At 36.0% G+C, this 14,401-nt stretch overlaps 2 protein-coding genes across 2 annotated transcripts in view; both read left to right on the top strand.

The window, feature by feature from the left end:
- Positions 1 to 14,401, top strand: part of LOC147551318 (cullin-1) — a 67,864-nt gene that overhangs the window by 19,924 nt on the left and 33,539 nt on the right. The window lies entirely within an intron of this gene.
- Positions 12,109 to 14,239, top strand: LOC147551323 (S-adenosyl-L-methionine-dependent methyltransferase). The gene has a single exon (XM_086672512.1). The coding sequence runs from the start codon at positions 12,698 to 12,700 to the stop codon at positions 14,102 to 14,104; it is 1,407 nt and encodes a 468-aa protein (XP_086528638.1). The 5' UTR covers positions 12,109 to 12,697; the 3' UTR covers positions 14,105 to 14,239.

Genomic DNA, 14,401 nt, shown 5'->3' with positions numbered 1-14,401 from the left:
TTGTGCTGTATCTTCGAGCAACCACAACGGGTTGTCTCTCTTTACTATCCACATTATTAGAAGGTAAAGGTGTCTCCTTTGAGCTAAATGGATCACTTGGAGTTTCTTTCACCTCTTTCTTCAATGGTTCATTGGTTTGAAGATCCGATGGAAGAAGATATGGGTTTGGTTTTGGGTCATTAAAATCCCCATTTAGATGCTTGTCGAGAAATTCAGACTTCTCAAGGCAGTTCTCACTGCCCATGTTATTAAAATCCCCGTTTAGATGCTTGTCGAGAGATTCGGGCTTGTTGAAGGAGTTCTCGCTGACCAAGTCATTACAATCTCCGTTTAGATGCTTATTGATAGATTCAGACTTCTCCATGGAGTTCTCGCTGCCCATGTTATTAAAATCCCCGTTTAGATGCTTGTCGAGAGGTTCAGAATTCTCAATGGAGTTCTCGCCGACCATGTCATCACAATCTCCGTTCAGATGCTTGTTGAGAGATTCAGACTTTTCGATGGAGTTCTTTCTGCCCATGTTATCAAAATCCCTGTTTAGATGCTTGTCGAGAGGTTCAGACTTCTCAAAGGAGTTATCGCTGCCCATGTTATCAAAATTCCCGTCTAGATGCTTGTCGAAAGATTCAGACTTCTCAAAGGAGTTATCGCTGCCCACGTTATCAAAATTCCCGTCTAGATGCTTGTCGAGAGATTCAGACTTCTCAAAGGAGTTATCGCTGCCCATGTTATTAATTTCCCCGTTTAGATGCTTGTCGATAGATTCACCCTTCTCAATGGAGTTCTCCCTGACCATAGCCTCACTAGTATCACCATGGGCGCTTTCAATAGGAACATTGTTGTGAGATAGGCTCATTTCATCAGACACCACATTGTCGCTTGCACTGGACTGGCCCAAATCTAAACTGGTATCATCTTCTCTCAGTCCATTGTCAACAGACGAACTGTCTCTTTGGAAGCTTGCCTCTTCTTGAGAAAAAGCAGTTAATCTCCGACGTTTTGTGACAGGAGATAATCCGGGTAAATTGGCACTTTATAATCACCTTGTCCGGTTTCTTCTCGACCTTACTGTAGAAATTCACGATAATGTGATAATTGGAGATAGATGAACATAAATAAAGAACACCATATTTAACGAGGTTCAGTCAGACATTCACGACCTACATCCTCAGAGAAAGCCAGAATGACTACATACTTTATTAACCACAATTGTGGTGATTCGTTACAATGATTGATTAGTAATCGAATGATTTAATCCTCAGAACCCTTTCTTATTTATAGAGAAATTAGGATCAGGGTTCCTAGTTTATCCTAACTAAACTAAGAAACAATATAAAATATATCTAGTATTATTATTAGATATATTACAAGAAATATTCTAAATATATGAAACTAAATATTCTTGATCTTCACATATCTTCAAATATCTTTAGTCTTGATTGTCGGATCTCCTCATCTCGATTCGTCTCTTATATCACGTGTTTACACACGTATCTCAACACCCTCCCGCAAGTCGGAACACAAAACTTTTGAAGTGACCGACTTGAAGAAAAGAGTGAAATAATCACATCCAAAACCTTCTTCACGCTCTTCTTGAAAACCTCATTAGCCATAACTGATAACATAATGTCATCTTCTACCCGGTATTCTCGGTTTGGAAGTGAAAACAATAAACACAAGAGAATTTTGTAAGAGTCGAACAAATCAACAAAGCGACTGGAAAGTAGAATCACAAAGAAAGAAAATCGTTGGAAAGAGGGAATTTTTTTTTTTTTTGAATCTGAATTCAAACCTAGGGTTTTGACTTGAGAAGTTCAAATGAAGAAATCAGAACAAGAGATTCAAACCAGGATAAATTTATTTTGGTTTAGTCTTGTCTGGATCAATCTTCACGAAGAACAGGAGGTCTTCTCATAGATAATAACAATCGCCCTGACTCTGATACCATGTAGAAATTCACGATAATGTGATAATAGGAGATAGACGAACATAAATAAAGAACACCATATTTAACGAGGTTCAGTCAGACATTCGCGACCTACATCCTCAGAGAAAGCCAGAATGACTACATACTTTATTAACCACAATTGTGGTGATTCATTACAATGATTGATTAGTAATCGAATGATTTAATCCTCAGAACCCTTTCTTATTTATAGAGAAATTAGGATCAGGGTTCCTAGTTTATCCTAACTAAACTAAGAAACAATATAAAATATATCTAGTATTATTATTAGATATATTACAAGAAATATTCTAAATATATGAAACTAAATATTCTTGATCTTCACATATCTTCAAATATCTTTAGTCTTGATTGTCGGATCTCCTCATCTCGATTCGTCTCTTATATCACGTGTTTACACACGTATCTCAACACTTACCTGCGTTGTGATCCATAAGCCTTTCCAAGGTTATATCGATATTATCTGACTCGTTAGTTTGAGTCTCTTACTCCGAAAGAATCGGAAAACTAACCAAACTATCCGAACATGGTGGTTGGACAGGCTCAACAGACATATTCTCTTCTGGAATAGAATTAGACCCCCCCTGATCGGTTAGAAGCCCGTCTGGCTGATCTACGGGATCATTAAAACCTTCCTCATTTTCACTCGGAGAGCTTGAAGGGTCGTAACTATCAATAGTGTCGATAGGTAATCTTCTCAATTCTCTAAAAGGGAGTGAACCGTCTCCACCTTCTTCATCACTCAAGCTAGTATGATGATTGTAAGACTCCATGAGATCTGTCATACTCGTTTAAGTTGTGGTTGAAGATAGCTATGAAGAAGATGATTAGAATCACCAAGTTCGTCGAGTTTCATTTTCTTTTTGCCACACCCATTTTCTCTGTTTGTTTCATCTCTAGAAGATTCAAATTCGAGCTCAATTAGCTCTGGTTCCGAAGCAACTTTGTCCAAGACATCAGTAATAGAATCGAAATAATGATCTCCTTTTACAAGTTTCTTTCTTGAGAACTTCTTAATACGAGGAATCAGTGGCGGACCTATGTCAAGACCAGCCTAGGCAGTGGCCCAGGCTGGATTTATAACTTTCTTACAAATATGCAACAGATGTGGGCCAATAGCTCACTGGTAAGAGCTTTGCCTTGTGCTCCAGACGTCAGGAGTTCGACTCCCCTTACCTGCAAGGGATTTGTTTTTTGGCTTTTCTTTGGGAAGTGTTAAAGACACTCCCTATAACTACGGAAAGCGCCTCTATTGAGTCAAAGTTTGTGAGGGAAACAGGTGCCTTTGCAGTTTTCTGGGAGCATCTTTAAGACTACCCCTTTTTAGCACTAATTCTCGTTTTGTCCTCGTAATATGAGTAACTTACAAAAAAGACCTCCAAATTTTACCAGCTTCTACAATAGACCCTAACCTAATTTTCTTTTATCTTTCTTCTTTAATACATCGTAATTAGGCTTGCCCCGGCTAGCTAAAAATCCTGGTTCCGCCCCTGCGAGGAATGATAAACACCATAGAGTGCTTCGAATTTGTACCAATGGATAGTTTAGGTTGTTCAGAATGCCATCCTTTTGCAAGTAAACGAGGCCAAATCGCTTCTCGAAAGAGATCCTCGGATTTAGCTTTACTTTTTCGAACATCTCCTGTCAAACCCCTTATTATATCCCCAGATGTAAGATTCAAAGATACCTTACCAATAGGTTTATCAGAACGAGAACTAGGTACACTGTTTCTTGCATAATCAACAACAATGGTTGTTAGATCTTGCTCTCGCTTCCCAATACCAATAACTTTGATAAGAATACTTAAACCAACTTTAGCCTTCAAACTCAGATACATATTCTTCTAGTTCGACTTTCCCCTCCTCAAAAGTCTTTGATACCTGTCATAAGATAACATTTTAAGAATTTTGATAAACGTCGACTAAATCACAAAAATGAAATTTCACATGGATTTGTTCTATCTAGTTTCTATTCAGTCTCAACGAAATGCAAAAGTACTAATGAACAAGACCGTTATAGTTTGAGAATATAGCACCGAACAATTATAGAATCATCCAAGAAATACTAACATGTGTGCCCAATAGGGTTTTTATTCATGCTTGTTTCTTGTTTCTTGTTTCTTGCTTTCGTAGCTTACAGATGGTTATAGTTTGATATTTCACATCAGTTCATATTCTTGGTTGATATTCAGAGATCGTATTTTTCTGAAATAAGTCACCAACTGGGATTTCACTTACAAAATAAATTATGGTGTTTAAGTTAAACTTCATTATATGACAATTGTCCATTAGATGCGGAATTGGCCTATGAATAAATATTTTAAGAGATTCAATTTCTTATTTAGTTGAATGCCCGGACAAAACTTATCATGCTTAGCGAATCGTGTTTGGCTTATGAATACATGCTATACCCTTTGTGACTGTTTAAAATGCTCAGCGAGAGTGTCCGTGCCTCTGGCACGGGCTATATCTAGTATAATATATTAACTATATACATATAAAATCTTCAATGTTCTTTAGTTGTCGTTTTTTTACTGTATGAATATATTAAGGATGGTTTCTTGCTAATTTGACTCATTTATATGAACGTCAAATGGCTAGGCCCATAGCCATACATGATTTATTTAAAGATTTTGCCATTTTTATTAAATGCAATATAAATATGGATGTAATTTTGTGATTGAGGCCCCAGAAACATTTATACGAGGCCTTTTAAAATATGAGGTGCTTTTTGTTGTACAAAATCACGGCCTAAAAAATGAGTTTTGTACTGGACAAACTTCAAAAATCATATGTGAACACTCGAAGTTTTTAAGATTTAGTGTTGCCCAGGAGATGCTCTAAGTTACTCTTACGCAAACTATGTTGCCGGTTGTACGAGAACATATTGTAAACAAAATGGAAATAACAAGTTCAAATGTATACGTACCTGAATTATTTGGAATCGAACCTGTGACTTTAAAATTGTGAAACACTTGATTGACTTGAACATCTCACGATCAAACTCCATTGTGATGGGCATGTTGAGCAACTAAGTATGTTAGATAAAACAGAGAAATGTCACTAGGCTTATATACATAGGAGAACAGAAACTTAGAACAAAATAATTTTGTTTGATCCTTGTTAGAGAAAGAGTTTCCTGCTTCCCCTTATATATAATAAAATACGCCTATCTAAGATCGTACCTAACCAAAATCTCAAAGATTTTTAAGCAATCGCTATGATTTTATACACCTGTTTTATTGAGAAGGGGAGATTTATTCGTTTTTCATCGAAGACAACATAATAATAAAATATCTAATGAAGTATCTTACAAATCTGAAATGAAGTATCTTAGAGATCTGAAACGTTAGTATGCTATATTGATTTCATTTGGCAATGCATATAACCACTGAGAAATTAAATCCATAGAAGATTCGATCCTTAGTTCGTTATAGTATGAAGATTTCTATTGTCAAAAATATCCTTACTAGTCTATATAACAAGGCCATGGCTTAATGGAATAAACAATAATCTCCGGAGAATAAATTTTGTAGGGAACCCATATTTTTTTTGTACATTCTGGGGGAATATTTTATTGTAGTCCAAAAATTCATTTGATCTAACATTACCCATAACCTTCATCTTCTTTATCACCTTCACCAGTCACCACCGCCAGTTTACACCACCACCATTGTCATTTCTTATATTTCCTCTCTTCTCCTCTTTAACTCACTGTTACCCTAACTCTCTCTTATTGCTTTCGTTTTTTTTCATTTCTCTCATTATATTTCTCTATCAATGACTATCTTTACGTCGTTCACACTCTAGATCTCTCTTTCTCTCTTTCATTGTAGATCACTCTCATTATTTATCTCGATGGAGACACTTTTTTATCTTTCTCGCAGTTTCTCTCTCTCTGTATATATGTATATATATATATGGAAATAACAGAGTTCGTAGCCACGAAACGGTCCTGGCCACGAAACGTTTTGTAGCCACGAAATGGCCATGACCACAAAATGTTTTGTGGCCACGAAACATTTTGTAGCCACGATCACAAAAATTTTTGTGCCCACGAAATCATCGAAGAGGGTCTCACCAGAAACTCTTCTCGATGTCAAATTCCGACGAAGAGAACACTTCCCTTTGTTGGAACAATGTTTGTGCGAGAGAGGGAGAGAAACATGAGAGATCGATTGAGAAACAGTCAGATTTGAGAAAAAAACAGTGATAGATCGAGAGACATTGATAATGAGAGCAATAGAGAGATAAACAATGAGGAATCGAGAGAGATAAAGACTAAGAGAATAAGAGGGAAAGAATAAGAGAGAGATGGTGAGAGACAATAGGATATATATATATATAGACAATAGGATATATATATATATATATATATATATATATATATATATAGAGAGAGAGAGAGAGAGAGAGAGAGGAAAAAAAATAGATGAAGATTAAGGCGCAATGTTCGACCCAATTACTGGACTAAAAAGGAAATATGCCCATGAGTCAATGTTTATTTACTAAATTTTTATTCTCCGGAGAATTTTTTTTTATTCCCCAAAACCGCGGCCTATAACAAAACACAATATTTTGTGCTGACTGTGACAAGTCGAAAGAGAAATCCAGTTATTCGTTGGTTTTTTTTTTATTAAATCTAGGACACTAGATCTATTACCTACCTATAAAAAAAATTTTAGTTCGCCCACTCAATGCAACGTAACTGTGTTCACCCTTGTGAAATACTAATATCAAAACACCTCGTGAAATGAAATTGAATACCATTAATAAATAAAGAGGACAATTTTTTTTTGTTCAAAGAATCACGAGGGTTGTTAAGACAATGGTTCAACTCTCCCTCTTAATGTCAACAGTTGGTAGCCCAAATGGTTTCAAGGTGTTGATATAAACTCCAGAAAGCCCTAGAGGTCGCAGGTTCGAATCCCAAAGAAGGTGAAATCTTTGGTTATTTAAATTGGGATTATGAGGGTATAAATAATGTTGTTGGGCTTCAGGCCATTGTCTTGTTGGGCTATAGGCCCGATGTTGTTAGTGTTTGGGTGGGCGGTTATCGAGCTTGTCACATCTATGATGTATCAAATGCCAAATATCACGATGTACGTAGATCGAAGTCGTCTTCCAAAAAAAAACTTTCCCTCTTAATTCATGATAAATTCACCTTCCATCTTCCTACAATCTTACCTATCTCTCTCCCTACTCACTCTTTAACATGAAAACGTTTTTTTTTCTTCCTTCTCTGTAAATATTAACTTATCTTTAGTTGTTAAGACAATGATGGTTAAACTCTCCCTCTTAATTCATGATAAATTCACCTTCCATCTTCCTATCTCTCTCCCTAGTCACTCTTACACATGCAAACGTTTTTTCTTCCTTCTCTATAAATACTGATGATGCATAAAATGTCCAGACGTTGACTAACGTCTGAAGAGTCAAGATCGGACCTAAAGTCTCTTGGATCAACTCGGCTTAAGGCAGCACGACAGCTAAAACACCTGATGGTCCACCCTACATTCCCCTAACTGGGAGGTCGGCCAGAAAAAATCAGCTCTGCACAAAACGCCCTTGACATGGACATATCAGTCCTGGGATCGCAAAAGGAACAAGGGGGGTCTCCACAGGTTCGCCCCATATCTTACGCCTAGAACTGGAGAGATATTAGCGCTGCGCGACCTAATGACTCAATCCCGAACTTTCTAGAAAGATCTTAGTCGGTCACACATCTCGAAGTGTTTAAGCCCGATTGGACTCCACGTATCTAAAGGAGGAAATTTCTCCTTTAGAGTCTATCACTCCGGCAAGATATATACAAAGTATCCTTGAACTTAGGAACTTTCACTTATCGAAGATCCGGGATAAACTCGAAGAGAAACACTAGATACGCAAAAGAGGTAACTTTCATTACGGTTTGACGGCCACCACCTCGCCACTGCCACTAATCACAGTCGGCCTAACTTCGCCTATAAAAGGCCCACCACTTCGTCCTTCACAGGACATGATCTCTTGACCCCAGAAAAGATCACCACATACTGAGAGTTCTCACAACTCGCCCCCCAAAAGGATCGATCAATGTTCATTCTTTTACTACAAAGAGCACCCTGACTGTCTTGAGCGTCGGAGCGGTTTTCGAACCCTTTGCAGGTTTTCCCCCCTCGGGAACAGACGAACAGGAGCAAGGAACAAGGAGCTGGAATAAAGAAGCAGAGCAGAGCAGAGAAGCAGAGCTGAACAGAGGAATCTCTCCTCTCCAAACAGAATATACCATCATAACGGAGGTTGTCATGCATCAACTCCCGTTTTCATGCTGATATAACGGAAAGCCATTTTTTGACATCAACAAATACTACCTTATCTTTAGATTCCTCTAACTAAACATGGGCAAGGCCAAGGTGTAACCGAGGTAAGAATTAACAACCAAGGTGGACATTCAAGGTAAGAACTAACAAATCTTTATACTACCATTATGGTGAATATATCATGTGGAACAACTGTAATTTTATGTGTTTGTAGGAATGTCTAAAAGAAAAAAAAATTCGCTTCTTCAAATTGCAAGAAAGAGAACAACAAATTTGCATCTTGTAAGTCTCCATATCTTTCATTTTTCTTTTCTATATTTTCTTTAAAAGAGGAGTTTATTTAGATATGAACTCACACATATTGTGGTTTATCTTCAGAATCCTATTGAACATTGACAAAACCAAGGTGGAGATTCGAGTTCTAGTTTTTTCTTATTTCTTTCATTCATTAGATTGTATTTGTGGTTCAATTATTTGGTGAGTTAGTGAAGGCACTGTTTTATACTTATGGTTATTCTGCACAAAGAGATGAGAAAGGGGAAGAGAATTTCTCTGTTTAGGTAAACAGATTTTACCAAATGTTTTTTTTAGGGAATTACAAACCAGTTTTGTTTCTTTTGAGTAAATATCTCTAAATTAACTTTTGTCCCTAAATTTTACAATTTTTTAATTTTATTTCTTTAGGGGTTTATCCGTTTACTTTATTTAATTTTTTGCTGGAGTATTAAAAAGGTTTTCTTGTTTTTATCTTCCGGCATAGGGAAGCTAAAGAAATTGCAATGAAAAAAAATAAAATGACGCACAATTTATTTGTTCCAATCTCCTATAGATTTAATATCCAGAATAGGAGGTTGAGGTCTCGCTCTGAAACTCATTTAATTGTTCTTACCAAGTTTATCTTGTCCAAATTCTAATTTATTTGTCCATTAAAATTTGCAGATTTTAGTAACAATTCAAGAATTAAATTCGGAGAAATTGATGAAGAGTATTTGATAACGATTCACAAATTTTGTAATTTTTATATTTTTTTAATTGTATAATAGTTTAGGTAATTTTTTTAGATTGTACTCTATTTTTAATGGTTCAACTTACGCAAGATCTTTTAGTAACCGTAAGATTCTAAACAGAAGCGTCTGCACCGGAAGCACGCATTATGCCTAGTAGACTATAATTAGATTGTATATTCTTAATGCATGTCTAGTAACTCATACGTACTTGCGAAACGGTTGGTATAATGTTGTGTTTGAGCATGTTTACGTCGAAACCCTAGAAGTAAATGCATGCCTAGAGCACATGTCGGTATAATGTTATGTTGGAGCATGTTTACATGGAACCCCTAGAAGTAAATGCATGGCTAGGGTATATGCGATTATCCTGTATTCTTGTTCAAGTTTTTGTTTCATAAAAAAATGACTGAGAGATCCAAATTTTGGGGGTTAAATGAAAGCCTAATCCATTTTCGGTCAAAAATGTGAAGCAAGTCCAAATGTCAGAGAAACATAACTTTTTCCTGATTTTTATTCCCTCCCCTTCTTGCCTTTGGACGGGACATTTCCGTATTTCTGACAATCTGAGACGACGACAGCGAATTAATTAAATTCGTGTACATGAGGTCACGACAGAAAAACATTCAGATTTTTTGAAATTTCAAAAATGGCGTCATTTTTGACGAAATTTTGGCCAATTTTTTTGGATCTCTCCCATTGTACTCGGTTTCAATTCCTTATTACTTCTTATTTATACATCCAAAGATCTTCTTCATCATTCTTATTTTGTTTCACATTTTATCTTCTCCATCTCTTCCAATCTCTAAAAACATCAAAGTTTTCAGTTCTTTCTCTCTCTAAAAGTTTTATGTTCTTATTTATCTTCTTCATCTCTTACAATCGATTTATTTATTTCTTCATCTCTTTCAATCTATAAAAACATCAAAGTTTTCAGTTCTTTCTCTCTCTAAAAATTATATGTTCTTTTTGAAAGATTTTCGTCATCTCTCTTTACAAATCTTCCAAAATCGATTGTATTACTGCCATCTCTATCTTTTTTGAGACATTATATACTAAAACAGAAAAATATTTTAAAATAGAAAGAAATCTATTGAAATTGGAGAGGAAACCTGAAAATAAAAAAAGAAATAAATATGGAAAGTTGGAGAAAAAATTTGAAATTGGTTCAAAGTTGGAAAGAAAATAAGAAAAGAAAAAAAAATCTGTAAAGATTTGGAAACAAAATAAAAAATAAAAATAAAAAAAATAAAAAAATGGTTCAAAGTTGACCAGTACACAGAACCATTCTCAGTACACAAGAAAATTTCCCAGTACAAAAATGTCTAGTACATAACCAAATTCCCAGTACATAGAAAAATTCCCGGTACACAAGACCATTTCCAGAAAATAAATAAAAAATCCCAGTACAAAAATGTCTAGTACATAACCAAATTCCCAGTTGACAGAACAATTTCCGGTACACAAGACAATTTCCGGAAAACAAATAAATTTTCCAGTACAAAAATGTCTAGTACATAACAAAATTCCCAGTACACAGAACAATTCCCGGTACACAAGACCATTTCCAACAAACAAATAAATTTCCCAGTACAAAAATGTCTAGTACATAACCAAATTCCCAGGACACTGGACATTTCCCGGTACACAAGAAAATTCTCTTGTACAAATCAATGAAAAACCACCAAAAAATATATGAAAACAATTATAAAAAAAATAATATATGAAAATAAATTTTAGGCCTAAACAGAGATTGAGGTTGGAACTGAATTTTAGGGGCTGACATGAAGCTGTAAATTTTGGGTGAAAAAATGATGTTTTTCGGTCTAAAGACAGGTTGAGGTGGGAGTTGCTCTAATTCTGAGGTTGATTCTTCAGGTTAATATTTCCATGTCTTTAAAAGGCCAGTGTTTTGGGGAAATAAGCAAAATTTTTTGGGCAATAAAGTTTGGGTGATTTCCACCAAACATCACCCTTTTAATTTTTTATTCTTTCTTCTTCTCCTCACATCTCAATAAAACTCCGGCGACCTCCACCGGATTCCGGCGACTTCTGCCAATAATGTCGGCGATCACCATCAACATTCTTCTTTCTTTTCTCTCTTTTCTTCTTTCTTCTCTCTCTCTCTCTCTTTGCTTTTCTCTCCTCCTCTTATCCTCTCTCCCTCTCTCACGAAATTTCCGGCGAAGGGGATCTCTCTTCGCCGGAAACCCGTCTGGATCTAGTTCTTCCAGATGCAGACGAAGGGTTCCGGCGAAGGGAAAATCCCTTCGCCGAAACTGTTAAAAAAAAGAATGGAAAGGGAAAGAAGAGATAAAGAGGCAGACAAAGGAAATGAGATGAGAAGAGAAGAGAGAAAGAAGAGAGAGAGAGAAACACGTCCTAGCCGCCCATTTCCAGCCAACACTTTTATCCCGGCGACTTGAGGGAAGTGTTTGGTTTGACTTTTTTTGGTTTTCCACCGTCTTCCCCGGAACCTTTTCTGTTTTTCCCGAACGTTGACCCTTTAAAACTCAACCCCCATGAAAAAAATGAGTTTCAGACATGAGTGGGTTTGGTATGGTGACCCAAGTAGGACCCGATTATCTTTATTATCCAAATCTAAGGTTGGTTAGTACACTCACAATAGTAGTTTAACTAATATACCACATGATCAATTACCTGTAATTATCAACATAAGGTTACCAAACTCCTCTGGCCATACGATCAATTAGTAGCGCCTACTATACTACGTGCAAAACCGGATGTACCGGATCATTTTCAATTTCTTATTGAAGGAGTATAAAAACGGGAGCATTTCTGAACTCCTCATTAATGGTGGCGGGAACTCCATAGTTGAATAGTACCAGAATCAAAAGAGGAAATTAAATCATGGAAAACCTAACCCTAATCCCACTTGCTCAGTCAACTCTTTTCATTAGGTTTATTAAATTACTACCGATTTTTGAGTGTTCACTTTTCGAGCAATTCTTTACATTTTTCAAATTCCGGGGTTCGAGCTCTTTTAGGGTTTTTTCTTTTTTTTAACTTTCATGGAACTCAAGCAAACTATTTCAACCGACAGATCTTGCCAATTTGTGTTAGGAAAGTTTGTTCTTCAAGGGTTTCCCACTTGCAAGATTCATCTAAATCGATTCCTGAAGCAACTATGATGCGTGAGTTTTAGGGTTTTCAATGATTGACTTCGGGTTTGTGCTCAATTTGGGGGTTAAATTTTACAAATTAGTGAAATTTCAGTTTCTATTTGTTTTCCGAGATACTTCTGGCTCCAAATGCATCACCAATTAGGTATGTTTTCAATCTCACAACGAAATGGAATGATATAGCTTCTTTCACTCTGTAATTTGGGGTTTTTGTTTTGAGATAAAGTTTTGATCTTTAGGTTGTTTTAGTTTCAATCTGGGATACCCACTTATATACTGATTAAGGATGGGTAGATTATGCTTCCCAAGATGCAAAATTTCAAAAATAATGGGTTCACTTCAAGTTTTATTAGGAGGTCTTGTTATCTTAGTAAGTATAACTAGTCTATTTAGGTTTTACTCTGCTGGATTTTTCATGCATGATGAGGATATATGTAGCCATTTTTACGGTGTTAGAGATTCATATACGGGTTTCGACATGAAAGCTTTATCAGATCGTGTTGAGGAAGTTCTTTCGAAAATGGCAAGTTTGCAAGATAAACTTGAAAATCATGTACAAGATATGGAGAAGAACAAGGATGGGACTGATAAACCGAGCATTTCGAAATTAGAGTACAAAAGATTTTTAGAAGATGAAGTGATCAAACCTCTTTATACTGCTCATATATCTCTTCGACAGATTCGACTTCCTAAATTTGAAGGGACCCGAAATACTACTGTAAAAGAAGACCCGTTGATTAATTCATTCATAGTCGAAGAGATTAGGAAGTATATTACAGCAAAAGATAACAGAATTGGGAAGATCAATATCTACGGAACTGAAAAGGTATATAATACTATAGGTCATGCCTGTGTTTTAATGAAAGAGGAGTTAGAAGAGTATATGGGTTATGATATTGGTTCTTACTGCAAAGATGATTGGAACTTAGCTCAGAAACTAATGATTAATGGATGTGATCCTTTACCACGGAGACGATGCTTGACTAGGGCATCAAAGCTCTATCAGAAGCCTTACCCGATTAACGAATCTTTGTGGAAATTACCAGATGGTAGAAATGTTCGGTGGAGCAACTATCAGTGCCGAAACTTTGAATGTTTAGCTAGCACGAATCCGAAGCGAGGTTACTCAAAATGCAGTGGGTGTTTTGAAATGGAGAAAGAACGAGTTAAATGGGTGAATGGTAGTTCAGTTTCGGCAGATTTCCTTATAAGTGATGTTCTGAAGTTCAAGCCTGGGGAGATAAGAATAGGTCTTGATTTTGGTGTGGGTACTGGAACATTTGCTGCAAGAATGAGAGAACATAACGTAACAATTGTTTCTACTGCTCTTAATCTCGGAGCTCCTTTTAATGAGATGATTGCTCTTAGGGGTTTGATTCCTTTATATGTGACCTTGAATCAACGGCTTCCTTTCTTCGATAATACTATGGATTTGATTCATACAATTGGGTTTTTAGATGGTTGGATTGATCTGCAACTAATGGATTTTATCTTGTTCGATTGGGATCGAATCTTGAGACCAGGTGGGTTGCTATGGGTTGACAGATTCTTCTGCAATAAAAAGGATTTAGATGACTTTATGTATATGTTTCTGCAATTCAGGTACAAGAAACACAAATGGATTATTTCTCCTAAATCGAAAGACGAAGTTTTTCTTTCTGCAGTTTTAGAGAAACCACCAAGATCATTATGATTATAAAACTCTTGTTGTTTGTTTAATTTCTTTACATCTTATGTTGTTCTTGATAAGATTATTGGTTCATGCTTGTAACTTAACATTTCCATGGTGTTTGAATATATCAAGAACTTTACAGCTTCTTCATCAAAACCCAAACTCCATTTTTTATTCCTTATATGTATTATGAAGTAACTGTGCAAGTTTTCTGCATACTTGCTGAAATGAATTTCATATTTTCATCTCTTTTCTCATATGGGATGTCATATTCGTACAATATTACTATATATTTGACGTAGTGGTTAACTTGTTATT

The sequence above is a fragment of the Eschscholzia californica genome, unplaced genomic scaffold (genome assembly GCF_041429995.1).
Source record: "Eschscholzia californica isolate CP2 unplaced genomic scaffold, dmEscCali1.0.p SCAF_3, whole genome shotgun sequence".
In the NCBI taxonomy this organism is placed as follows: Eukaryota; Viridiplantae; Streptophyta; class Magnoliopsida; order Ranunculales; family Papaveraceae; genus Eschscholzia; species Eschscholzia californica.
This window is presented reverse-complemented; position numbering and strand designations above follow the sequence as displayed.

Bases quoted from the DNA above. Each gene is read 5' to 3' on its own strand.
- LOC147551323 (XM_086672512.1), top strand. From the start codon at position 12,698: ATGGGTAGATTATGCTTCCCAAGATGCAAAATTTCAAAAATAATGGGT.